The sequence below is a fragment of the Gnatocerus cornutus genome, chromosome 2 (assembly GCF_029298725.1).
Source record: "Gnatocerus cornutus isolate USDA-ARS CGAHR chromosome 2, icGnaCorn1.1, whole genome shotgun sequence".
Lineage (NCBI taxonomy): Eukaryota > Metazoa > Arthropoda > Insecta > Coleoptera > Tenebrionidae > Gnatocerus > Gnatocerus cornutus.
The window spans coordinates 13,192,303-13,215,749 of record NC_142234.1 but is presented as its reverse complement, the minus strand read 5'-3'; the positions used below and the strand labels follow the sequence as shown (position 1 = coordinate 13,215,749).

At 35.8% G+C, this 23,447-nt stretch overlaps 8 protein-coding genes across 13 annotated transcripts; 6 read left to right on the top strand and 2 right to left on the bottom strand.

The window, feature by feature from the left end:
- The first annotated feature begins 241 nt into the window (after nucleotides 1-241).
- LOC148179209 (leukocyte receptor cluster member 8 homolog) lies at nucleotides 242-4,639 on the top strand. 2 transcript variants are annotated; one of them, XM_088031422.1, is made up of 6 exons: nucleotides 242-433; nucleotides 1,008-2,070; nucleotides 2,127-2,646; nucleotides 2,702-2,900; nucleotides 2,952-3,159; nucleotides 4,138-4,639. In XM_088031422.1, exons 2-6 carry the CDS (start codon nucleotides 1,016-1,018, stop codon nucleotides 4,298-4,300), a joined length of 2,145 nt encoding a protein of 714 aa, XP_087887548.1. In that variant the 5' UTR covers nucleotides 242-433; nucleotides 1,008-1,015; the 3' UTR covers nucleotides 4,301-4,639. The 2 variants fall into 2 exon arrangements, with proteins under 2 accessions (XP_087887548.1, XP_087887547.1); XM_088031421.1 differs by having other exon boundaries at nucleotides 2,124-2,646.
- Nucleotides 4,621-6,023, bottom strand: JMJD5 (Jumonji domain containing 5). Of its 2 annotated transcripts, none has more exons than XM_088031423.1 (4): nucleotides 5,421-6,023; nucleotides 5,147-5,364; nucleotides 4,951-5,103; nucleotides 4,621-4,906 (listed from the first exon to the last, which is right to left on the bottom strand). In XM_088031423.1, exons 1-4 carry the CDS (start codon nucleotides 6,004-6,006, stop codon nucleotides 4,649-4,651), a joined length of 1,215 nt encoding a protein of 404 aa, XP_087887549.1. In that variant the 5' UTR covers nucleotides 6,007-6,023; the 3' UTR covers nucleotides 4,621-4,648. The 2 variants fall into 2 exon arrangements, with proteins under 2 accessions (XP_087887549.1, XP_087887550.1); XM_088031424.1 differs by having other exon boundaries at nucleotides 4,621-4,888.
- Nucleotides 6,024-6,211: 188 nt separating this feature from the next.
- Nucleotides 6,212-9,193, top strand: GlnRS (Glutaminyl-tRNA synthetase). Its single transcript, XM_088031420.1, has 11 exons — nucleotides 6,212-6,334; nucleotides 6,384-6,776; nucleotides 6,828-6,942; nucleotides 6,993-7,328; nucleotides 7,379-7,566; nucleotides 7,682-7,905; nucleotides 7,949-8,088; nucleotides 8,148-8,482; nucleotides 8,529-8,752; nucleotides 8,805-8,994; nucleotides 9,048-9,193. Exons 1-11 carry the CDS (start codon nucleotides 6,212-6,214, stop codon nucleotides 9,093-9,095), a joined length of 2,316 nt encoding a protein of 771 aa, XP_087887546.1. The 3' UTR covers nucleotides 9,096-9,193.
- Nucleotides 9,194-9,240: 47 nt separating this feature from the next.
- Nucleotides 9,241-10,291, top strand: LOC148179206 (cytochrome b-c1 complex subunit Rieske, mitochondrial-like). The gene is made up of 2 exons (XM_088031425.1): nucleotides 9,241-9,836; nucleotides 9,890-10,291. The coding sequence occupies exons 1-2, from the start codon at nucleotides 9,344-9,346 to the stop codon at nucleotides 10,201-10,203; spliced, it is 807 nt and encodes a 268-aa protein (XP_087887551.1). The 5' UTR covers nucleotides 9,241-9,343; the 3' UTR covers nucleotides 10,204-10,291.
- Nucleotides 10,292-10,681: 390 nt separating this feature from the next.
- On the top strand, nucleotides 10,682-11,943 carry eIF6 (eukaryotic translation initiation factor 6). The gene is made up of 5 exons (XM_088031293.1): nucleotides 10,682-10,909; nucleotides 10,957-11,218; nucleotides 11,273-11,449; nucleotides 11,499-11,680; nucleotides 11,728-11,943. Exons 1-5 carry the CDS (start codon nucleotides 10,803-10,805, stop codon nucleotides 11,735-11,737), a joined length of 738 nt encoding a protein of 245 aa, XP_087887419.1. The 5' UTR covers nucleotides 10,682-10,802; the 3' UTR covers nucleotides 11,738-11,943.
- A 717-nt stretch (nucleotides 11,944-12,660) lies between these two features.
- On the top strand, nucleotides 12,661-16,890 carry LOC148179204 (uncharacterized). Of its 3 annotated transcripts, none has more exons than XM_088031288.1 (11): nucleotides 12,661-12,790; nucleotides 12,926-13,275; nucleotides 13,323-13,480; nucleotides 13,535-13,688; nucleotides 13,737-14,545; nucleotides 14,594-15,059; nucleotides 15,106-15,225; nucleotides 15,272-15,522; nucleotides 15,574-16,171; nucleotides 16,232-16,372; nucleotides 16,421-16,890. In XM_088031288.1, exons 3-11 carry the CDS (start codon nucleotides 13,358-13,360, stop codon nucleotides 16,702-16,704), a joined length of 2,946 nt encoding a protein of 981 aa, XP_087887414.1. In that variant the 5' UTR covers nucleotides 12,661-12,790; nucleotides 12,926-13,275; nucleotides 13,323-13,357; the 3' UTR covers nucleotides 16,705-16,890. The 3 variants fall into 3 exon arrangements, with proteins under 3 accessions (XP_087887414.1, XP_087887413.1, XP_087887412.1); XM_088031287.1 differs by having other exon boundaries at nucleotides 12,845-13,275; XM_088031286.1 differs by having other exon boundaries at nucleotides 12,785-13,275.
- LOC148179203 (ribosome assembly protein METTL17, mitochondrial) lies at nucleotides 16,862-18,701 on the bottom strand. 2 transcript variants are annotated; one of them, XM_088031292.1, is made up of 9 exons: nucleotides 18,613-18,701; nucleotides 18,396-18,555; nucleotides 17,952-18,351; nucleotides 17,744-17,906; nucleotides 17,553-17,696; nucleotides 17,435-17,506; nucleotides 17,244-17,385; nucleotides 17,057-17,195; nucleotides 16,862-17,005 (listed from the first exon to the last, which is right to left on the bottom strand). In XM_088031292.1, exons 2-9 carry the CDS (start codon nucleotides 18,445-18,447, stop codon nucleotides 16,909-16,911), a joined length of 1,209 nt encoding a protein of 402 aa, XP_087887418.1. In that variant the 5' UTR covers nucleotides 18,448-18,555; nucleotides 18,613-18,701; the 3' UTR covers nucleotides 16,862-16,908. The 2 variants fall into 2 exon arrangements, with proteins under 2 accessions (XP_087887418.1, XP_087887417.1); XM_088031291.1 differs by having other exon boundaries at nucleotides 18,605-18,696.
- A 116-nt stretch (nucleotides 18,702-18,817) lies between these two features.
- On the top strand, nucleotides 18,818-23,362 carry PXo (P[[i]]-sensitive XPR1 ortholog). Its single transcript, XM_088031290.1, has 10 exons — nucleotides 18,818-18,908; nucleotides 18,954-19,107; nucleotides 19,155-19,405; nucleotides 19,458-19,719; nucleotides 20,692-21,059; nucleotides 21,574-21,721; nucleotides 21,772-21,966; nucleotides 22,614-22,780; nucleotides 22,826-22,959; nucleotides 23,033-23,362. Exons 1-10 carry the CDS (start codon nucleotides 18,840-18,842, stop codon nucleotides 23,271-23,273), a joined length of 1,989 nt encoding a protein of 662 aa, XP_087887416.1. The 5' UTR covers nucleotides 18,818-18,839; the 3' UTR covers nucleotides 23,274-23,362.
- The last annotated feature ends 85 nt before the right edge of the window (nucleotides 23,363-23,447 follow it).

Below are 23,447 nucleotides of genomic sequence, written 5' to 3'. Positions count from 1 at the left end.
CTAATGTGTTTTTGTTGGTCTATCCAGCTGGAAAAATGGAAATAATAATTAGTTTAGTAACAGAAAAGTAAAAAGACACACACATTCAAAATCGCTTTTATTTTTTTTTACTATAAATCGGTTTCAATAAAGTGCTAGAAGAAAAAGAAACTATTTTAAATTTCAACAAAGTTCTAGAAGAAAAAGAAATCATTTTAAATTTCCCGCTTTACTCAAAACGGGTTCTGTCATTTCTGGTCTTTTGACAGCTGTCATTAAAAAAAAATCGTGAATTCCAATATGGTTGTGTGTGCTCCGTGCATTATTTTTCAAGTTCATGTGTAGCCAAAAAAATAGGTGTAAAATATTTGTACTCTTCTTGTACTTTTCCCATAATTTATTTACAGATTAATTTCCATTTATAAGGATCTGCACGGTACGCTTTATTTTATTGGTGAGTAACGCTTGTTCCTTTGCAAAATGGCCTCCTAATTTTATTTTAATGACGTACAAGAAATACGTTGAGGAATTCATTACACTTCTTTTCCATCTTTTCTGAAGAATCTGTAAATGTTCTTATTTATTATTTATTGAAAGAGAACAAAAACTGTTATGTAAGAAGCATCCACTTTGAAGCTATTACTTTTTTTGAATCGTTTGTTAAAGCTAAACCTTACATAATTTATTAAATGTTAGGTATGCATTGAGCATTAAGATGTTATTGCTGCCACAATACGTTATAGGATGCAGTTTTAGATTTTCTGACGTCACAAAGAACAGCTGCATAATTTATAGCATAAAGATTAATAAATAAGTAGTAATTCCAGCGACTTTGTAACGGAAAAAAATATTCATTCAACATTCTTTTAGTGAACTGACACAGTTACTAAACGTATTATTACATGCAGAAGCAGATCAAGGTTGCTTTTGCTTATTAGGAGTTGCCAATCAGGTCTAAAAGAAACATGAAAGCAGTTTTATGCTCAAGAAAAAATATCTTTTGTTTTGATTTTAAACTGTTCTTTTAGATTTCAGGATGGAGGAGAAAGCAGAGGTTTCTGCTGCTCCTGCACCGACGTCAGGAGCAGGAGTTTCAACTCCAGAAGTACAAGCTGCTCAACAACAAGCCCAATGGGCAAACTGTTATCCAATGTACAATTACGATTTAAACGCCGCTGCTGGTTACTATCCATTTTATTTAATGAACACATATCCCGCTTACCAAACGGCAATCTACCAGCAGGTTCAACAACAAATGCTAGAGAATCACAAAACGGAAACTAATAACAAGTTCGTGCCTCCCCTACCTCCAGGACCATCACTTCCAACCCCACACATTTCAAAACCACCTCTACTGAACACCCCCAAACAATTCAACCCCATTAGGTTCAATCTACCCGGAAAACGTCCAAACGGCAACCTTCAACAAAATAATTCTTTGACGAGCGGTGCGGCTAAGAAGAAACGCAAACGTAATAGGAACAATCAAATGAACGTACAGAATCAGAATCAGAATTTTTCGTTGCCTCCTCTGCCACCTCCTGAACCGAAACCGGCGCCTCCTCCGCCTCCAGAGGTGATACCACCTTCGCCCCCTCTTCCTCCATTGCCTGATACAAGCAAACCTCCTCCACCACAGACTCCGGAAAAACAAGTTACGCCTGGGGTGGTGTCAAACAATCCCACCGATGAGTGGCCACCGAGTTTGAAGGATTATGTGAATCGTTGTTATGCAAAGTGCAAAACGAACATTGATAAAAATCAAGTTGAAATTATACTCAAGGGAAAAATCACACATGCCTACCAAATGGGACAACTTCATACTAAAGATTGGAGTAACGAACCACTCCCTAACATACACAGCGAAAGACCAACGCTGATGCCCAAGACTGTGCCAGGACAACTCGCACAATTCCAAAATCCCCCTAAAAAGGGATTATCGCCTGCGATGGGGGCGCGGTTAGGTGCTAGAGCATCTACTCTGCGAGGTACCAGCAGGTCGTCTTCTAGGTCTAGGTCCCGGTCCAGGTCACCAAGAAAGAAGATATCGCGGTCAAGATCCAGGAGTCCCAGGCGCCATCGGACTTCAAGGTAAAAAATTAGACTCCATTTTCAAATAAAAAATTTAATTTTTTTTCTTGCAGCAGCAGTTCAAGTTCGAGCAGCGAAGAAAACTTCAAACCGTTAGTGAAACCGAATAAGAACAAAATAAAGAGTAAACTCGCGAATAGGTTAGGTCCGACAAATAAGAACAAATTCTCAAATAAACAAACGAAAAAACAGAAGATGAAAGAGAAAAAAGCTCATCTGTTAACAACATTCGGATCAGAAGTAGAAGAAAACTCAGAACTTTTAATGCAACGTGCGGCACGATTTAATAATGTAACAAAGAAAGAATCAAACGGTTTAGTTAGTAACAAGATTTTTGTGAACGATAAGTATGAGGACAGTATCACTGACTTTGACTGGACAGGATTTCACATTGTGGGCACGTGTCAAGACTTGGAAAAGTCCTTCCTTCGACTGACCAAAGCCCCAGAAGCATGTGAAGTACGTCCAGTTGAAGTTCTCAAATTGTCATTGCAGAATGTCAAGAGCAAGTGGAAGCAGAAGTCAGATTATTACTATGCTTGTGATCAACTGAAATCTATTAGGCAGGACCTCACTGTAAGTTTGACCAATTAATTATATATAAAACTGTTTAATAAAAATCCGTCTTTAGGTTCAAGGTGTAAGGAACGACTTCACAGTGGAAGTTTATGAAACGCACGCTCGGATCGCACTAGAAAGAGGTGACCATGAAGAATTCAACCAGTGTCAAACACAGCTGAAAATGTTATACTCAGAAATAGGGGGAGGAAACAAAAATGAATTCACCGCTTATAGGATATTGTACTACATTTTTACGAAGAATACTCTAGGTAAGACTTGCCACCTGCTATTTGCAAAGATATTTATTTTTCTTGTTGCAGACATCATGACCATTATGAAGAGTCTTTCTCGAGACGAAAAAACGAACGAATGCATCGATTTTGCTTTAAAGTTGCGTTCGGCGTGGTCTTCGGGAAATTTTCACAGGTTCTTTCAGTTATATCTTCGTGCGCCCTTAATGGCAGGTTTCTTGGTCGATTGGTTTATCGAGCGCGAAAGAAAACTTTATTTAAAGTGTATCATCAAAAGGTATGTATATCTTTTTATTACCCTAGCAGTATTTTGCAAGGTGTTGCGACCAGATTTTGGGATAAACTAATAGCCCATTCTTTGATAGGTCATAACGTGGAAAGTTTTTCTCAAAAAATGGAAAAAGTAACGTTTTTACAATGTTCATAGAAAGTCAGGTACCGAAAATGTCTGTTTTATTTGCTCACAAGATTTCAAATATTTCATGTTGAGTGGTTTTAGTGGTATTTCCAAACGTGTTTCACTTGCTAGCACTGCATGGACGTAAATTCAGTTAAATGTTCCACTCGGTTGAATCGGCGTCACCACGAGAAAATCTACATATTAGTTTATCTAAAATTGGAAGGGCTTTGCAGATGCTGTGATTCAAAAAAGTTCTTAAAAGGATTTACTCTGAGTTTTAGACATTATTGTTTCCTAATTTAATTGCTTTTTGTCTGTCTTTATTTTCGCTTCAAATATTTGTTTTTTTTTCAAACTGAACCGTTGTTTGATCTTCGTTTCGACGTATTTGAGTTGGTGTAATTCAGTTACTTTATTTTTAAAGGGAAAACAAGTTAAAATAAAGATATGGGAGTTTTTTAGTAAATATTGTTTCAAATATAAACTAAACCACATATCACATAAGCATCGAAGTATAATTTGGCGAATTAGATTAGTTAGATTGGGGGGATTAAAACAACATCCGTAAATTCCAAGTTTCAGAAGGACACAACACAAAATTCTTGAATTAAACGTAACAAATTTTGATTTTGAATTGTAAAAAGAAGGTACACTATTTCGTGTTTAGGATATTTTGAGCTTTTCAACACCTGCACCGCAGTCACTCTTCCACAAATAAATTTGTGATGGGTCTCAAAATATCCTGAACACGCCTGTATTCCAAAATTAAGGCGTTAAGTGATTCAAAAATCACAATTTGAAGTATCTTATCGCTTTTAATTTATTGTTCAAATCTAACGATGTTTTTTTGTTTAGCTATCGTCAAAACATATCAGTGAACTTTATCCAACAAGAACTGGCGTTCCCAGCGTTGGAGGAAACTTTAAAATTTCTTGAACCCTTCAATTTGACGTTCACGGATGTCAGCAAGACTCATGTTGATTGTAAAACTAGCATGGCGTCTCTTCCTGTTATATGAATAATTCGAGTATTCGTTAAGGGTGTAATGGTCTTCACCTTGAATTTTCGTACCGCAGACCCAATTCGGCCACAATTTCTCTTTATTGTTATTCCTAAAAATAATTGAAACATCACAAGGTCGTTGAAGTCTTCTATTTATTTATGTACAGACCGTCTGCGGTCAGATTTTCTTGGTACTTGGAGGTGATAAGAACTCAAGGATCGAGTCTTCAAACTGCTTATTTTTTGTATGGTTATGTATGGTGATTTTTACTGTGGTGACCTCCACAGTTAAAGATGTATAAGGCTTGTACATAATGTATATTATTTTTAGATAAATAAAGTTAATCCATTTCTATATTTTTATTTAATTCCACCAAAAACTGACAGAAAAACTCTTGTCTAAGGCCGTTACGTGGTGCCACCACTTTGGAGGAATGTATAACATGTCTCCAGGTTCAAGAACACACTTTTTGGAGACTGCATCCGTAAATTTCGGGAATTTTTTTAAATCTGGCTCCAACGGATCCACTTGAGCTGTATTTGATAGTAACGTACCTTCATGAGGGTACAAAGAACGACTGTCTTGAGGAGAGTACAAAATTAACTGTTTTGTTCCAAAAACCTGAAAAGGTACCTGAAACACCATCCCAAGAAGTACGGCAGTACCTGAACTAGAAGATTATTTTTGGGATCATGATGCAGAGGTGACACTGTTCCCTCAGGACCAAACCAAGCATTGATATCGGGATCTTCAAGATCGTCAGAGTTGCTCACACAACAATACTCTGGGATATAAATATCGTTTCTAAGTTCTGGAATCTAGTATTGAAATCATTTTTTTGATAATATAAGTGAATTTAACCTGATTGAAAAGATTATGTTGGGCTAAGTACCCAATATTTGGGGCCTTCTCAAGGAAATGGCTCTTGATGAAGTCTTTGATGGTCATCAGCTCTTGATGCCAGTTTTCATCAGTGTAATGTGAACCAATTTCAACGGGAACTGTTCTGTCGCCGGCAGTTTTGAGCAAATAGTTGATGTCAGCCCATTTCTTTAGAGCAGGCCAATGAGACACACATTCTACAATATAAAAAATAAATTTTTCAAATCTTAAATCTTGTAATAACCAACAAAACCTTGTAATTTAACAGGAATTTGATCAGTAAAGTATTTAGTAAATACTTCTAGAGAAGGACAAGTTAGTGCCTCAACAAAGTTTCCTTTTAGATCATTGAAAGTTTCAGATGTGTGAGAACTTTCAATTTTTCTTTTTTCACCACTTTTGGGAAGATAGTCTTCAAATGAAGCCAACTTTTGGGAGAGAAAAGTAGCACAACTTGTCAACAGATCTGGATTTATCTCTAAAGGTGCTCCTAATAACAAACCCATGTCAACTGTCTTCAAACACTCTTGAAGTATATTCTTTGAGATAGTTTTGACCCCCTGTGACAAAATTATCGTTTTAACGAAACTTGCAGAAGTGAATGCTCTTCTTAGTTGGATGGGTATCTCGCTCCAATGCCCAGTGTTTAATTCATCGTGGAGATAATCCAAGATACTTTCAATTTCCAGAGTATTTTCGTTTTTAAAAAGAAGTGCTTCATCGCAACAATGCACAAAAGTGTTATTAAAAGTACTGTTGACTGGCTTTAAGGCATTACGAATTTCGTTTTTATCAACGATGTAAGAACAAAAAGTTTGCGTCAGCGAATTTCCATTCATTTTTAAATATTTTTTAGAAGCTAGAAAAAAAGGTTATCTTGTCAAGTTTGACGTTTAGCTGTCACGTAGCGAGGTTAGGTGCTCGCATGATAAAGAGGTTATATTTCACAAAAGTTCACGTTGTTAAATCATTTGTAGAAGATTCACCTTTCGTTTCATCCTTTCACTTTTATTTCCGCCACGACCAACGAAACTACCCGTAAAAATGGTTCAAACGGAAGATTTAATACCAAGTTTGGTCAAAGTTTTGGGTTTAAGTGAACAAAAAGCCAAGGAAACGTTAAAAAATGTGGCCCTGACTCAGACTCTAACTACAATATTGCACGAAGTAAGTAAAAATAAAGTCCCGCGCACTAGATAACTAAAATTGTGTGAAGGTTCGGGAAATTGTCCTCCCAGAAGGTACCGGCGTTTTATTGTACCATTTAGCCACGAAAATAAAACCCCAAATCAATCATCACCTCCTGTTTCTTATAAAATACATCGTCACGAAGAAGTTGGACACCACGGTCCGGGTAGAGAAAGCACTAGAATACACTTTGGCTCATATCAAAGACGTTAATTTGAACGAATTTGAGAAGTTTTGTGGTGTTGGTGTTGTGGTAACACCTGAAGAGATCGAAAGTGTCGTAGAAAAGATCTTGAAAGAGTATAAAAATGAGCTGTTGGAGAAGAGGTACAAGTTTAATGCAGGTCCCCTTATGCAGAAAGTTCGAGGAAAATTGCCGTGGGCGGATGGAAAGGCGGTCAAAAATGAAGTGGACTTACAAGTATAAAACACTTTTTATTCAAGCTCATTTGTAACAAGATTTATTCGTTAGATTTTGGATTTGTTAGGACCCAAAACTGAGGAAGACTTGGCCCCTGTTGTGAAAGATAAGAAACCAAAAACTCCAGTGGCTACAAAAGTAGCTCCTAAAGAAAAAGTCACAAATGGTACAATTCGTAGTGTTAATAAACACTATGGTGTTCAAGTCAGTTTTTAGATCCTGTGAACACAAGCTTGACCATTCTAGATGTGATGAAAAAAATTAATTTTCACGCGCCCGGCGAAAATTTCAAAACTGATGGTTACATTGTCACTGAAAATACTGAAAAACTCCTCAAGCAACATTTGAAAGCCACTGGTGGTAAAGTCCAGACCCGTTTCCCTCCAGAACCCAATGGTATTTTGCATATTGGTCATGCTAAGGCTATCAATATTAATTTCGGGTATGCTGCGGCCAATAACGGAGTTTGCTATTTAAGATATGATGATACCAATCCTGAGAAAGAAGAAGAGAAGTTCTTTATTGGTATTAAAGACATGGTGGAGTGGTTGGGTAATTGTAATGCTGCTAAGATAATACAGTTTGTTTATTATTTTATTTAGGATACAAACCATTTAAGATTACACACTCTTCGGATTATTTTGACCAGTTGTACCAGTGGGCAGTTACCTTGATTAAAAAGGGGATGGCGTATGTTTGTCATCAGGGAGCTGAGGAAATGAAGGGGTTTAACCCACAACCGTCCCCATGGCGAGAAAGGCCAGTGGAAGAGAGTTTGCAATTATTTGAGGTACATATGATGACAATTGAGTATAAGTTCTTAAAGTAGATTCTTATAACCTGTACTACAAAAAAATATTCAATATTAATTTGAAGAAAAAGTGAATTTAATATTTCCAATACAGGATATGAAAAATGGCAAAATTGACGAAGGCGCGGCAACCCTTCGAATGAAAGTCACCCTTGAAGAGGGAAAATTAGACCCAGTGGCGTACCGTATCCGTTTTACCCCTCATCATCGAACTGGAAATAAATGGTGCATTTACCCGACATACGATTACACCCACTGTTTGTGTGATAGTATAGAAAACATAACTCATTCATTATGTACCAAAGAATTTCAATCCAGGTAATCAAATGAATTGTCAACTTTTTTTTAACCTTTTTTTCAGACGTTCGAGCTATTACTGGTTATGTAACGCCTTAGATATTTATTGTCCCGTGCAGTGGGAGTACGGGCGCTTGAATGTTAATTACACAGTTGTATCCAAGCGAAAAATTGCAAAGTTAATTGATGAAGGAATCGTACAAAGTATTAAATTGACCCAGCGCATCCACCATTTTTACATTAAAAAATTTGTATTTGTTTAGATTGGGACGACCCCAGACTGTTTACCCTGTCAGCTTTGCGAAGACGTGGTTACCCCTCTGAAGCGATCAACAATTTTTGTGCCCAGTTAGGCGTTACAGGGGCTCAAAGTTCCGTTGATCCTTCAATGCTAGAAGCATTTGTAAGGGACTATCTCAACAACACAGCTCAAAGGCGCATGGTAGTTTTGGATCCCCTTGAAGTCATAATCGAGAATTTCCCATCTGCAAAACCCCTCGCTATCACAGTTCCAAACTTTCCCAATAAACCAGAATTGGGAAACCACGTTGTGTCCTTCGCATCGAAGATTTATATAGAAAAAAGCGATTTCCTTGAGGTAGTTTTTGGTAGTAACTTATTGGAGCTCCAGTTATGTGTTATAGGATGGCAACAAAGGCTATCGCAGATTAACTAAAAACCAAGACGTCGGTCTGCGCCATACTGGTTACGTTCTTAAGGTTAAAGAAGTTAAAAAAAGTCCAACAGGAGAGATAACTAGTGTAGTTTGCACCTGCATGGAAGTTGAGAAAGTTAACACAAAACCAAAGGCTTTCATTCATTGGGTTTGTGAGCCTATTGAAATTGATGTGAGAATCTACTCGCCCCTGTATGTATAAAAAAGCTACAGTTTATAAAAAACTAAATTTGTTTTTTGGCAGATTTCAACATAGAAATCCAGAAGATCCAGCTGAAGTTCCCGGAGGATTTTTAACAGATTGTAATAAAAATACTTTGACTGTTATGAAGAGCCTTGCTGATAAGAGTTTACGCTGTGCGAAAATATTCGATAAATTTCAATTTGAGAGAAATGGCTTCTTTTCAGTAGATCCCGACACAACCAGTACTAAGGTCTGATTTCAATTCAAATGATTTTGGTTGATAATAATTTGTTTTGATTTTAGCTTGTTTTTAATCAAACCGTGGGCCTTAAAGAAGATGCCGGAAAATGAAAAGTGGAGGAAATTTATTATAATTGTTATTAACAACTTCTTTTGCGATTTTGTACCAATTAACCAGAAACTTTAAATTAATAAATTATTTTAACAGATTGGCGCTTTTTAATGTGAGCATGCGCAGTTGTGCTAATTTGGTAACTTTTGCATGGTCAAGTTTCCATTTCTCGTGGCACTGGTGACCGTAGTCAATTCTGTCAAAGGTATCCCCGTTGCATAACAACATTTATTAGAAAAGGGAGAAAATGTTGAAACCTACCAACGTTTCCGCCTATTTAAAGGCTACCAGTCAAGTCGTGAGTACCTCTCTAAAGCCTGCGAACCCAAACGTCGTAATTCCCAAGCACCAAGCAACCCTCAAAAAACCGACCCCTCTGACGAGTTACACACTGAGCAAGTCTCTCCCTTTTGGAAACGTTAGCGTAACAAGCGGCCCCGCAGTCTCGACTCAAGTTAGGTGGGCCCATACCGACATCAATGTTCCCGATTGGTCAAACTATCGCCGTGATTCAGTAAAGTCACCAAATGCTCGCAACACTGAATCAGAAGAAAGTCGAAAAAATTTCACTTATTTGGTCGCAGGAGCAGGAACAGTCACCGCAGCTTATGCCGCCAAAGCTGTAGTATCACAGTTTGTATCTTCAATGAGTGCATCAGCTGATGTATTGGCTTTAGCAAAAATTGAAATCAAGTTGGCAGAAATACCTGAAGGCAAATCTGTTACCTTTAAGTGGAGAGGTAAGACGGCAAATTTTATGTATAATAACATAATAATAACATTTGTGTTTTAGGTAAACCACTCTTTATTAGGCACAGAACTGGTGAAGAAATTGCCACTGAACAAGCTGTCAATGTTGGAAATTTGCGGGATCCACAACATGATAATGATAGGGTGCAAAAATCCAACTGGTTGATAGTTTTAGGAGTCTGTACCCATCTGGGTTGTGTCCCTATTGCCAATGCTGGCGACTTTGGAGGGTATTATTGCCCATGCCACGGCTCTCACTATGATGCATCAGGAAGAATCCGGAAAGGACCAGCTCCTCTAAATCTAGAGGTTCCTTATTATGAGTTCCCTGATGATAACACACTTGTAGTAGGTTAATTCCCATCTAACTGTTTTATTTATTCAATTAAAGCAAAATAGGTGTAAACAGTGAAAACAAATTAAATAAAATTCTGTACATGATTTATTTGATAAGAAATCATTTTTGTTGTTACCTTAAAAAATAAAGTAAAAAGTCGAAATTTATTTTATTTGAAAAATCACCTTGGTGAAGTTGAATCTACATAAACAAATCCTGCCTGATAAAAGGTAATGAAGGAATATATGAGTAATAAAATGGAATTAAAAAACGCAAATTAATCCTCCTTATTGTAAGTTTGTGTGTCTTTAACCGTGGGAAGTAAAATATTACGGGAAATTCAAAAAAAAAAATTCAGAATTTTGAAAATCAATTATTTGCAATATTACGCAACAAAAGATTTTGCTTTTAGACGACCAGTAATACATTAATTTTGTTTCACACTGATGGTGGGGAGACAGAAGCTATATTCACACTAGTAAAGTTTTCCATTTTCAATCTTAAAATTCTTAAAATCCCCAATTCTCCTATAAAATTCCCTAAATCCCAAAGTGTCACAACCGGCAACACGTTCATTTTTATTTTTTCCCGTTTTCCAACAACGCAACAAATTTCAGAAATGGCATTCCGTGTCCAATTTGAAAATAACAACGAAGTTGGTGTCTTCTCCAAACTAACAAATGGTTACTGCTTAGTGGCAATAGGCGGATCAGAAAACTTTTACAGGTTAGAAAATTGTTGACAGCGTGCTTGTATTTCAACATTTTTTGTAGTACATTTGAGGGCGAATTAGCTGAGAACGTCCCTGTAGTACACGCGTCTTTGGCAGGATGTCGAATAATCGGGCGAATGTGTGTGGGGAATAAAAATGGTTTGTTAGTACCCAACACAACATTTGACACAGAGTTGCAACACATTAGAAATGCGCTGCCTGATTCTGTGAAGGTCCAGAGAGTTGAAGAGAGACTTTCAGCGTTAGGAAATGTTATTGCATGCAATGATTATGTGGCCTTAGTCCATCCTGATTTAGACAGGGTATTTGCCACCTTCAATTCTTTATGATGTCTTAACAAAAGCATGGATTTTTAGGAAACAGAAGAAATTATTGCTGATACTCTAAAAGTGGAGGTTTTTAGACAGACTGTTGCAAATAACGTCTTGGTAGGTTCTTACTGTGTTCTCAGTAATCAAGGAGGTTTGGTCCATCCAAATACAAGTGTAGTTGATTTAGAGGAGCTATCATCTCTTTTGCAAGTACCACTAGTGGTATGTGATCAGCGTAATTAAAAACAAACTTTACCTCATTGATTTTAAGGCTGGTACTGTGAACAGAGGTAGTGAAGTAGTAGGTGCAGGTTTGGTAGTTAATGACTGGACTGCCTTTGCTGGGATGGATACAACATCTACTGAACTTTCTGTAATTGAATCAATATTTAAACTAAGTGGGGCTGCTCCATCATCTATAACTTCTAAAATGAGAGCCAGCATCATTGAGAGGTAGTTAATAGTAATTAGTTGTTATTAGACTAAACTTTTTTTTTCAGCATGTCATAAGATTGGATGGTTATACATAATGAAAATATAAAAATCCAGTGTGATAATATTTCTGTATATAAGTTCAATAGATTGATTTTGGTCACAAAATAAGTATTTCCATAATTAAAACTCTAGTTGTCCATTACCCCATGTTCTTTATAATTCTAAGCAGGCCTATGTAATTCATCATTTTATAATAAATATAATAAATAGAAACTTTTGAACCTTGCGTTTATTTTTTGTAGTAAAAAATACAAACATACAGTGCTTGAAAGAAAACTAATTCAAAAAATTACAGGATTTTTGGTACTACATTCTATTTTATTTAAGTGCTATTTTTTAATCCATTTGATGACCTAATAATTAAGCATTTCAGTTATTAAAAATGAACTCGAGTAGTTCGTCAGAATTTCAAATTATTCAATTATTAACCTCCAAGCAAATCTAAAGCTTTTATGGAAAATTTAACTGATCTAAATATTTTGCTCTTACACTTGTGGATTGAGATCAAAATCATGCATTTTTGACCCGGCTCCTCCACCATTTTTCTAGTAAAAAAAAAAAAAAAAACCCAACCTACAAGTTATTCAAGAATATTAAACTTTTTATACTCCAATAGCTGGGAAGTGGCCCGGAGAAAATTAATTTGTCGCAACTTGGCGCATCCACCATTCCCCCCCAAACGAAGTTTGCGTACATTCCCATTTAAAAAATGCATAAGGGTTAAATTTCTTTAATAAAATTCTATTAACGGTTGAAAGAGACTTTAATTATAAACTGGTTTCCGCACTGCCGATGGAGACTGAACTTCATAATTTTCTCTGTTGTGTTTACAAATGAGCAATTTTGATAATAAATGAACTAATGAATCGGTTATGAGTGCTCATTTTGAGCGAGAGAAAATAAATGCTATGACGTCAATACTCTGCATGGAACTAATTCAGCTTACAGTTAATGATAAACAAGAAGTATATTTTTAAAAGGTAGTGAGTACAAAGTTGGTGCCGATATCAATTACATAACTAATTTGTAATATGAAAAACGTCGGACTGTGTGTAATGTGTGTACAGTGTAAGTGAAATTAATAATGTAAAAAAAAAACAATAAAAGTTTGTTTAGTTGTAGCGAAAAAACCCACAACGTTGCAATAATAACAAAACAAAACAAATAAATATCCAATACACTTAAGTATTTTATTATTTTCAGGCATGATTTTTATGCAGTTCGAAAAACCTCAGATAAAGGACAAGACCATATTCGACTGGCTTTATTATTTAAATTCTTGTTATCTACATCCAAATTAATAAAAATCCATACATTATTTGCCAAATAAAGTAAATAAACATTATCTTTTGAAGGTACTTATATCTACATTTATTTGAAATCCTGGCCATGAAGCAGCACAGAATAATCAATACTTTGTGACATGTGCACAGTCCCTGCAAAATACCAAAACATATGTTTGTAAAATGACAACTTATAATCTCTTCTTTTAAATATAGGCGCACACTAATTAATCCGACGGTAATTAAATCATCTTATCCATTAATCAAAAGGTAAAGGTATTAATGAAGTATAATTAAATTAAAATTAATTTTCACAGGTATCATAAAAGTGCTTTTTAGTAAAATCTTAGAAATGGCAACATACCCAGGCATGAGTTTAGGAGGTGAAGTAAGGGAAAGTATTTCTTTAGATGAAGACGACTTGAGTGATGTTGAAGACGAAGTGTTCATACGGGATGGCAAAAATAGTTACAAAGTATAAATTACGGGAAAATTACGATCTTCTTTTCTGTAACCACAAACATTTTAGCTTGCTGAAGAACTCAACGTTAAAAGACCTTTAATGGCCCCAAGGCGAAAACTTGGTAAACCTGACTTTACATCAAGATTAAAAGCCAGACCTCCGTGTAAAGCTTTTTGTAAGCCGTGCTGCTACATATTCGCAGCACTAAGCATTTTAATCGGTATGATAATTCGTGTTAACAAACTCGTAATAATTACAATAATTACAGGTATAATAATATTAGTCGTTATTTTGGTATCAATATTTCCACTACCTTTAGGTAGACTAAAGGATTGGATTGTTTCAAGATCAAAACCTATCAAAACACCCATTAAGTTGCTACCATGTAGTAACTTGAAAATTACGGACATATGGGCTACAAATCTGCCTGTGCTAACCACAGACTCTCCTATAAGAACACTGGACTTGGATAACGACGGCAACGATGATATTATTTTCGGTTTCGGCACAGGCTACAATTACAACTTACCCCCAGACTTGTTTTGTCCGGTTTTCTTAGGTGTTGCGCCTCCTTGCGAAGGGGGTGTGATAGCTTTAAATGGAACAACTGGTGATATTGTTTGGAGGTTTTGGATGAACGACACCATTTTCGCGCTTCAATGTTCTGCAGATTTGAACGGTGATGGTCTAGAAGATTGTCTTGCTATGGGTACTGGAGGAACCTTGGTAACGCTTGACCCGAAAAACGGATCCGTGATATGGCGACGAAACAGTTACAAAAATGATGTTTTTGTTGCCAATTTTATTCCTGATCAAAACAATGATAGTGTCGCTGATGTTCTATCCTCGCACGCATCTTTAGACCGTAGGGTCAAAGAAGGACATTTGGTGCTAATTTCTGGGAAAACTGGAAACGAATTGCGAAGAATAACAGTGCCCAATAATGCGCAAACTTTTTTTATGCCGCAACTAGTGCGAACTAATGAAAGCTTCAACGTCATTTTTGGGACCGGGCTTCCATTTGCTCCAGGAAATTTAAGTGTAGCTTCCATTGAAGATTTGATGAGTGGGAATTTAGTACGTTTACTTTATTAAAGAAGCTCTTTCACAGTGTTTTCATTACAGTCAGCTCGCACCATTTACGAGGATCATTTCAAAGGAGTCATAACACAATCAGTTCTGGTGGACATAACAGGCGACAACATTCCAGATATTGTCACAGCGATGTACAACTCCACTGTGGTGGCCATAAATGGGGTGACATTCCAACAGATTTGGAATTACACAATTCCGAATTCTGACAGCAACATCACCCCAACCCCCGGGTACTTTAATGACGATAACATCACCGATTTTTTAATAATTTACGAAAAATATGATAACATTCTCAATTATACCTACACCAAAACTTACATCATCGACGGAAAAACCGGAAAACCTATTTATATAAAACCGATAAGCGGAAGCGTCGCCTCGCAAATGAATGGGTTGACTTTGGGAATGGAATCACATGGTTTTGATATGTTCCTGTTTTGGACTACAGAATGCAACAATATTGATATTTATAACAAAAACAAAGCGACTTTGGAAGGTTTGTTACAGTTTGTGAAATTTCAGTAAACAATTCTTCGTTTTAGAAGCAAATATAGACAATATGATCGACATCTGTCGCCGACAGTTCAACACTTCACGTATTATGAAACTGAATGCTTTAAATCAATACGATCAACCACCTGGTTTTGAAATTTACAACTCAGGTAACTTAAGTTTCAAATGACGCACATACATGACCTTGTTTTATAGTTAATAGAACTTTCCTCGAATTTAATAACACCAAATCTCCGCTTGGACAAATAAAAAAATATTTAATGCAACACCCTAAGCTACAAATGAGCAGTGAAGGTCAATCTGAATTAAATGAGAATTACATGGATGAAGCTCAGAAAGTCAACGTGCATAAATATGGAAGTTCGAGTTTCAGGCACAAAGACAACCGTCAGGGAATTGTTAAAGACTACATGAACGACAATAACAATCCGGGAATCCCTGAAGATGTAAGTTTTACAATTCCTTTTTAAATTTACTTTTTCAATGACTTATTGTAGATGGGTTTGAAATACGACGGTGAAGACCCTATGCAGTTACCTCCTCAAATGAGTCCAATGAACGACCGCCCTGAAGATGACATCGACTACGATCCAGAGGGGAGCATTCTTAATCAAGATCCTCTTCTTTATGATAGTCCGTTTAAAAATAACAGAGATCCGCGTAGTAAAGAGGATATCCAACCCGAGCTTCCCCCCAATCAAAGAACGAACAAATCCAAGAAGAAAAACCTCGCAAATGCAAAATATGGGATCTACGATTATCAGAATATCAAAATGTCCAAAAATCGGCTCCTTCATGATTTGAACAACGTGCCATGGGACATTTTACGTGATACTTACTATAAGAACAGAGAAAGTCAGCTCAGGAAATCGAAATTCGAACAAAGAGATTTGACTTCGCATGTAGACAAAATGAAAGAGAACGAAGAACTGAAAAATATCATTGAAGAGGAGAGGAAATCTGCAGAGAATACGTCGTATACACTGTGGGACTTGGAGTCAGAAAAAGAAATGCAAGATAAAGAGAATGGGTACTGGCGGGGCAAGCGAGAGGTAAACTATACTTTCAGTGGTATACGAAAAATCACATCCGTTGGTAAGATGTTTTCAATTATGTAAAGCATTATGTAACTTGAAATAAATAAATCATGTTAAGGTGCTATTGTGAAGTCCATCAACACGACAAGAAACTCCATGGACATTGTTTTCATCACGTACTGGCAGCCTGCAAGATTCACCGACGAAGAAGTAACAGAGCAAGAACTTAACGACTGTCTAAAAGAAAAACTAACAACTGGTGGGCATTTCTCTGATTTTAATATGTACTATTAGTTGTTGTTTTCAGATCAAGCTCACACAGACACGAAGACCACAGCACAGGAACAGAAAGATTTATATACGAACGAATGTCGAAGCGAACTTGAGAATCTAAAAGATCGCTTTGACTACTTCAATCAAATCAATCAACTTAGTTTAGGTCAAATGACTGTGTATAGAATAACCATCGAATGTCTGTGTGATGTTCAGAAAACTAATGAAAGATGTGCCAAATTCTTACCTCAAAATGAACAAAGTTGGCCCATGTACTTAGGAAAGTTAGGAGATGGAGTGTTTTTTACACGAAATTAAGTTGAGAGGTGCTTTCGTTAAGTTTGGTTACGATTTAAGTTTAAACTGTATAAATATCATCGTTTTATAAAAGTATATACTAAATGGTAAGTTCAACGTTCTTAAGATTTGTAAGACAATCTGCAGTTTTAGTTTTGTAAGTAAATATCACTAAGAATATTTACAAATAAATTTATTTTCAATTAAGTTGTTTTATGAACCTACCTAGTCCTCTGTTTTCTCCGACTCCTCTACTTTCGCTTCTACTGAAATTGGAAGTAATTCACCCCATTTAGTAGCTCTCGCGCAGTGGTACATACTCCTTGTAATTACAATAATTATCTTTCAATTTACACGAAAACCAGTTACTTACTTGCCGTGTTTTGAAGCCGTGAAAATAACTTCTTCTAATTCAGCGTTTTTAGTACACATCCTACAAATCGTGTGCTTTGACCTGACCAACGTGCTTCTTATTATTCTAGGCCATTGTGGATCTGAAGCATCACGCTCGCCTAAACTCAAACAATAAAATTGATTTGTGGGGAAATTTCGTGACAAACCTTTCTTAAAAACGACGTAAGAATATCTCTCTTGTCTCCTTAAACTCGGACCTGCAAATGGCCAACTGAAGTAGAAAGTTTCAAAATTGCAGGGAGTGCCGTCATTTATTGTAAATCTTGGACAGACTTTATCATGAGAGCACTGAAAATACAATTATATTGAACAGTGACGGGTGAAGTGGGATATTTACGGGACTAAAAATATGTCCAACTGTCGCCTCATTTTTTGTGTGAAGAATAAAGTCTCTGATTTCATTAATCACCTGCAAAATCCAGTTGTAATTGGGGCTATCTCAGTACGATAATTACTTGAAATCCAGCATTGCTTCCCTGCTCCACTATAACAAGATATTTCTGGGTTTTGTTCCACAGATTTAAAACTGTGTTAAGTCGAGATTGCTGAGACGGTAACTCAAGAAGTGTATAAGCAGATACCACCAAATCATAGGATGTCTAAAAATCAAGCTTACAATTTTTAATGTATTTAAGACAGTCCTTACATTTGTGGCTGGTAGAAATTGCCGGTAGTACACCCCTTTTAACTGCGTTTGGTTTGTACCTCTTCCTCCTTTCAAGAGAATTTGAGCCAAGTCATTCATATCACCAGAAGAGTCTACATTAAAATATTCAAAAATGTGCTTCTTCCAATATAAATTTGCCGCCCTTAAAAAGTGTTATTATGCAAGTAGTAGAAATATAAACATTTACCATGTGACAGTGCCTACTCCAGATCCAAAATCAAAAAGACTTCTAGGTTTAAATTTGGGATCTCTTTCTGCAATTTCTTGAAAGATTCTTGCTAGCACTGAGAATTCAGCAGGAGATCTTGTTACTAAATAAACCAAAGAATTGTATACATCATAGTCCACGGGTTTCCAATTATACACCTCCCTTTTTAAAATATTATTAACTTTATTTGAGATTATTTCATTGACTCTTGCTTGAGTTTCCTCTGAGACAGACTCAGGAATTTTAGTATGGGCCAAAACTCTTTCAAACACACTTTGTCGAATCTGTTTTATCTCTTCTGGTTCTACAGGAGGTCGTTTGTCTCTTAAATGATTGATTAAAACTGTACCATCATCTATCAGGGCTTTTATTGGGTAGTCTAAAACCAACTTAGTAGAATATGAAGATTTTAAATTATCCCACCTTCTAGGACAGTTTCTACAGATTTTATAAATGATTCTGGTAACATAGTCATTCTTGGTTTAAAAACTCCAGGATGCGTTTTCGGCGTATAAACATTCTTGGTAATATTTTCCAAGACGTTCTCGTCTGGAATGACCTTAGGCTTGAGCGTTGTGGTGAACTAAAATAATTCTTTCGTAACAAAACGAGATGAAAATTACCATTCAAACCTGTCTACAATTGCGACAAAACAATTTCCACGTCTGATAATTCATTGTTTTTATCTTCCACTATTGTTTGAGGTTATGTCAATTCTGTGTTGTCAAAAAAAGCACATGTTTGTGACGTAACGGCAAAGTAGGAATTCAATTTACCAACAGTGCTAGACGTCGCGACGTCGACGTCGTTTTGACACCATGAATGAAAATACCAAAATTCGATGAATGGATTAACAAGTAAATTACCATGAAATTCACAGAACATCTCTGCGCTCATATTACTCCAGAATGGAGAAAGCAATACATAAATTACGAGGTAAGATTAGAAGATTTTTAGACAAAAGAACTTTGCCCTTTTTAGGAAATGAAAGCAATGCTTTATGCTGCGGTGGAACAAGCACCCTCAGCGGAATTGGTTGAACCGGAAATCCTGACGAGATATTTTGCAAAATTCGATGAACAGTTCTTTTCTTACTGCGATAAAGAATTGACAAAAATTAACACTTTTTATTCTGGTGCGTGGGCGAAGCATTGATGACAATTTTTTGAGTACATTTTGTAGAAAAACTAGCGGAAGCCACTCGGAAATGGGCCGGACTGAAAAGCGACCTCACGGAAGCCCAAGATGTTGAATATCCGAAAAAAAAAAGTTCAATTAAAAATAATATACTAAGAAAAAGAAACGTACCTGCTAAGAAGATGCAAGAACTTAAATTAGCTTTTAGTGAATTTTATCTAAGCTTAATCCTGTTGCAAAATTATCAGAATTTAAATTTTACGGGTTTTAGAAAAATTTTGAAAAAGCATGATAAAGTAAGTGTGTTTTTTTTATATTATCTGGGTGACTGTTTTTTGAAACTTTTAGTTGCTGAATGTAGAAATTGGGGCAAAATGGCGAGTGGAGCATGTGGAAAGCTCACATTTTCACACAAATAAAGACATTGATAGGTTAATTCGGGAAACTGAAAATACAGTCACACAGGAACTGGAAGGAGGAGATCGACAAAGAGCCATGAAACGATTAAGAGTACCGCCTTTAGGCGAACAACAAATTCCGTGGACCACTTTCAAAGTAGGGTTGTTTTCTGGAGCATTTGTGGTTCTTATGATAGCCGTCATCATATCTGGTAAACATAATCGTTTTTGAATGGGCCTTGACATGGTTTTTATAACAGAGTATAAATACATTTAATTATTGGTTGCAACGTTTATTATTTGCAAGAGTAGCGTGTTCGATTGAATTGAAAATTAAGCAAAATTTCTCTACGATCAGTTTGAAATTATTCAAACATTTGTATAATTTAAAAAATAGTCTTAATATATTTGAATGTAAAAAAATATTTGATTCCATTTTGTAATACATACATATTTTAAACATTTTTTTTTATTTGATTGTCTAGAATTGCCTTTTTGAGTTAGAAAAATTTAAAACTTTCTAAAAACTTCCAAAAAAGAAAGGAATTTCAATATCTACAACTTGTCTAGAGTTAATTTAAAGTTGTCCGAGTCTATGGTGGGGTTTTTGCTGACTTGAAATAAATGTTGATGACTTTGGCAAAGGTCCATTTTTCGACCGCCTGTTTTTAAAAAGTGTAAAGAAATATGCATTTATTTTTAAATATCCTTTTTATCGTTGCAATCAGTCTTTTAGTCTTCTCCAAACAAAATACAAATTTACACCTAGAAATTGAGATCAAATACAAGATTTTTAAATTTATGCATAAGAACGTTTTAAAGACTCATTTTTGCGCATTTGGCGCTGCTTAATTGAACCCACATATCCACCAATATTTCATATTTTTTTATTTCGTCTCGCTTTTTTTGAAACGTGGTGGTGTAAATTTGAAATTTCCGTTTTCCACAGGCTACACAGAAATATAATAACTCAACTGAATAAATGAATAAATTAAAACTCATTTTAACCTAGAAAATCTTTATCTTGAAAAACTGTGTGAATAATAATTAAAATTTTACCTCGTATTTTTCAACTTGAGCCGCATAATATTGTGCGGATAAACAAAATTTAATTTGGTAGCTATCCTGCAATAAAAACATGACTCAAGGTCCAAACGTTCCATCATAAAAATGATTTTTTCCAGCTATATTCCACGAGCGTCGAGACGACTGGCGAATCGTTTGCCGCCTTTATCGAGGCCCTTTCTTAATAATTGAGTTTTTGTTTCTGTGGGGAATAAATATTTATGGCTGGCGATCTTCCGGAGTTAATCATGTATTGATTTTTGAAATGGATCCGAGAAACCATCTCTCTGAGCAACATATTATTGAAATGGCTGCTATTTTTGGGGTCATTTGGTCTGTTTCGGTACTTTCGTTTTTGTACAGTTCACAACTTAGCATTCCAGCATATGTTAATCCTTTTGTACTAGTTCTTTTGATGTTGGCATTTCTTTTTAATCCAACAAGGACGTTCAGGCATGAAGCGAGGTTTTGGGCGCTCAGGGTTTTGGTAAGTACCACATAAAATTTATTATCGGGCAACAACATTTAAAAAGGACGTGTTTACGCATATAATTCTACACATGTCGCACATCCTTTTATGTCTTTTCTAAAGTTTTTAAAATTTAAGCACTTCTTTTATATCAATGCTTATCTTGTAGCTTTATGGCAACTGAAATTTTAAATTGTTTTTTCCTTACCATGAAAGTTGAACAATTTTGTTTAAGGTGACTATAATCTGAATTGTAGTTAAAATAACATCGGTTCACTTACATTTACGACAAGAAAAGTAATTTGTTGAGGAAAATCATTAAAGCTTAAAGCTGAAGCTTCCGAAAAGAATAACATTAATCAGAATTATGTAGAGTGGGTAGGTACAGATTCGGGAGGCTAAATCAATCAAGATTAATACTCCGAGATCTGATAACATCGCATCTAATCAGTAATTCAGGAAATTGAAATTTAAAAAAAAATGTCATCTTTATTATATTGTTTACTGTACCAAAATATTAATTACGTTTCAGGGAAAAGTATTACTGGCCCCATTTTTTTACGTAACGTTTGCTGACTTTTGGATAGCCGATCAATTAAACAGTATTGTGAATCTCTTTACGGACATGCATTACTTCGCTTGTTTTTACATAACAAACCCCAGTTGGTCCATTGGCCAAGGTACCGACGTAACCCCTGTCAATAGCACGAATAAAATTAGATATTTTTAGATACCAATTATTGTGTAGAAAAGCATATGGTTATAAGACCCTTTATGGCTTGCCTCCCGGCGTGGTTTAGATTTGCTCAATGTTTGCGAAGATATCGAGATACTAAAGAAGCATTTCCCCATTTAGCGAATGCCGCAAAGTACGCAACGTCGTTTTTTGTTGTTATTTTTACTGCGCTGAATACGGCATATTCAGGTGGGGTATACTAGCATTAATTACCTGAATTGATTTTATATTACCCACCACCTACCACAATGCGGGTGCTTGTTATGACCATGAACTTTATGAGAGTTCATTTAATGAGCTTTATGAGAAACAAACACGTACAATTTAATTTTCATAGCACAAAGTTTTAATTTGTATCCCAAAAGTTGAACACATTTAATAAATTTGAGGGAGGACCGGGTAAAACTTTTGCTCTCGGCTTCCTACAGTTCATTTAATCGTTTTTACTTTTGAAATTTATTGCTTTAGGCCCAATTAATTGCTGAAACACGACACTAAAAAATGGTATTATCGAAAATGTTGCTTACCACAAAAGATATTCAACTTAGAAATGTTTTGGCATCTTATTTCGTCCCTCTTTTGCTTATAAAAGAGTGACAAGAAAAATTAGTTTACTCTCAACTTAGAATGCAAGTTATTGATTTTAAAGAAAATCCGTTAGCCTCGACATGTAGGCGGTTGTTTGCCAAGGCTTTAAGCCTCGATAGATCACTTATAAAAAGTTTGAATATTTTAAAGTTTATCTGTTTTTTTTTTAAGATAAGTTGATTATTATTGATAGGTGGGGTAATGTAAAATTTTTGATTTCTCGAAAAAATGTGGTCCTTTCCATTTAGGTAACTCTGGAGTAATGGGGAGCCCGTTCTTTTACCTCTGGATAACGGCGTCTTTAATAAGTTCTTGTTATGCCTACACTTGGGACATAAAATTGGACTGGGGACTATTCGACTCCAAGGCTGGTGATAACAAGTTCCTGAGGGAAGAAATCGTTTACCCTTCCACGGTAAAACTTTTCGCTTAAAGTTTTTCAACTGACAACATATTCCAGTGGTTCTATTATTTTGCAATAATCGAAGATTTCATTTTACGATTTGGATGGGCTTTCTCGATGTCGTTAACTGAAATGGGATACATTCATGCGGATTTGATGGTTACGTTTCTAGCTCCCTTGGAAGTTTTTAGGTGAGCTTGTCACGTTATTGGAAATGTATCATTTTTTTGCGAGGGCGTAATCAACGTGATTTAATTTACACAGGAGATTTGTCTGGAACTTTTTTCGATTGGAAAACGAGCATCTTAATAATTGCGGAAAATTTAGAGCTGTGAGAGACATCTCCGTTGCTCCATTAGACACGTCGGATCAAATGCTTATTGTAAGAATGATGGACGAAGAAGATGGGGTTGTTCACAGAAGAAAGAAAAAGGCGACGGGGAAAAAGAAAGAGGAGGCCCGAAATGCGAATGAAGGAGAATCAACAGATGATATGGATAATTAATGGTGCATTTATGTCAAAATAATGATAGTATCATATTTATTTTTCTGGTAGTTTGTAAATAAATGAAGAGTAATATATTCTGATTTCCATCACGTTTTATTTTTTCCGGGGGCGGGATGTACAAAAAAATCTTCAGTTTTCAGCAACTGTGGTTCACATCCTGATATTTATCAG

What these genes read in the sequence shown, in the direction of transcription:
- PXo (XM_088031290.1), top strand. Translation starts at nt 18,840, where the DNA reads ATGAAATTCACAGAACATCTCTGCGCTCATATTACTCCAGAATGGAGA. An exon ending in GATAGCCGTCATCATATCTG is followed by an intron (nt 19,720 to 20,691) that starts GTAAACATAATC and finishes GATTTTTTCCAG; the next exon opens with CTATATTCCACGAGCGTCGA. An exon ending in TTTGGGCGCTCAGGGTTTTG is followed by an intron (nt 21,060 to 21,573) that starts GTAAGTACCACA and finishes ATTACGTTTCAG; the next exon opens with GGAAAAGTATTACTGGCCCC.
- JMJD5 (XM_088031423.1), bottom strand. Translation starts at nt 6,006, where the DNA reads ATGAATGGAAATTCGCTGACGCAAACTTTTTGTTCTTACATCGTTGAT. An exon ending in AATTCCTGTTAAATTACAAG is followed by an intron (nt 5,365 to 5,420) that starts GTTTTGTTGGTT and finishes TTTATATTGTAG; the next exon opens with AATGTGTGTCTCATTGGCCT. An exon ending in AACATAATCTTTTCAATCAG is followed by an intron (nt 5,104 to 5,146) that starts GTTAAATTCACT and finishes TTTCAATACTAG; the next exon opens with ATTCCAGAACTTAGAAACGA.
- LOC148179203 (XM_088031291.1), bottom strand. Translation starts at nt 18,649, where the DNA reads ATGAATTATCAGACGTGGAAATTGTTTTGTCGCAATTGTAGACAG. An exon ending in GAAGCAATGCTGGATTTCAA is followed by an intron (nt 17,507 to 17,552) that starts GTAATTATCGTA and finishes TGGATTTTGCAG; the next exon opens with GTGATTAATGAAATCAGAGA. An exon ending in TTACGTCGTTTTTAAGAAAG is followed by an intron (nt 17,196 to 17,243) that starts GTTTGTCACGAA and finishes GTTTGAGTTTAG; the next exon opens with GCGAGCGTGATGCTTCAGAT.
- eIF6 (XM_088031293.1), top strand. Translation starts at nt 10,803, where the DNA reads ATGGCATTCCGTGTCCAATTTGAAAATAACAACGAAGTTGGTGTCTTC. An exon ending in GGATCAGAAAACTTTTACAG is followed by an intron (nt 10,910 to 10,956) that starts GTTAGAAAATTG and finishes CATTTTTTGTAG; the next exon opens with TACATTTGAGGGCGAATTAG. An exon ending in TCCATCCTGATTTAGACAGG is followed by an intron (nt 11,219 to 11,272) that starts GTATTTGCCACC and finishes ATGGATTTTTAG; the next exon opens with GAAACAGAAGAAATTATTGC.
- GlnRS (XM_088031420.1), top strand. Translation starts at nt 6,212, where the DNA reads ATGGTTCAAACGGAAGATTTAATACCAAGTTTGGTCAAAGTTTTGGGT. An exon ending in TAACTACAATATTGCACGAA is followed by an intron (nt 6,335 to 6,383) that starts GTAAGTAAAAAT and finishes AATTGTGTGAAG; the next exon opens with GTTCGGGAAATTGTCCTCCC. An exon ending in AAAAAAGCGATTTCCTTGAG is followed by an intron (nt 8,483 to 8,528) that starts GTAGTTTTTGGT and finishes TATGTGTTATAG; the next exon opens with GATGGCAACAAAGGCTATCG.
- LOC148179209 (XM_088031421.1), top strand. Translation starts at nt 1,016, where the DNA reads ATGGAGGAGAAAGCAGAGGTTTCTGCTGCTCCTGCACCGACGTCAGGA. An exon ending in AGGCGCCATCGGACTTCAAG is followed by an intron (nt 2,071 to 2,123) that starts GTAAAAAATTAG and finishes TTTTTCTTGCAG; the next exon opens with CAGCAGTTCAAGTTCGAGCA. An exon ending in CTATTAGGCAGGACCTCACT is followed by an intron (nt 2,647 to 2,701) that starts GTAAGTTTGACC and finishes ATCCGTCTTTAG; the next exon opens with GTTCAAGGTGTAAGGAACGA.
- LOC148179204 (XM_088031288.1), top strand. Translation starts at nt 13,358, where the DNA reads ATGGCAACATACCCAGGCATGAGTTTAGGAGGTGAAGTAAGGGAAAGT. An exon ending in ATGGCAAAAATAGTTACAAA is followed by an intron (nt 13,481 to 13,534) that starts GTATAAATTACG and finishes CAAACATTTTAG; the next exon opens with CTTGCTGAAGAACTCAACGT. An exon ending in ACGAAAAATCACATCCGTTG is followed by an intron (nt 16,172 to 16,231) that starts GTAAGATGTTTT and finishes AATCATGTTAAG; the next exon opens with GTGCTATTGTGAAGTCCATC.
- LOC148179206 (XM_088031425.1), top strand. Translation starts at nt 9,344, where the DNA reads ATGTTGAAACCTACCAACGTTTCCGCCTATTTAAAGGCTACCAGTCAA. An exon ending in TGTTACCTTTAAGTGGAGAG is followed by an intron (nt 9,837 to 9,889) that starts GTAAGACGGCAA and finishes TTTGTGTTTTAG; the next exon opens with GTAAACCACTCTTTATTAGG.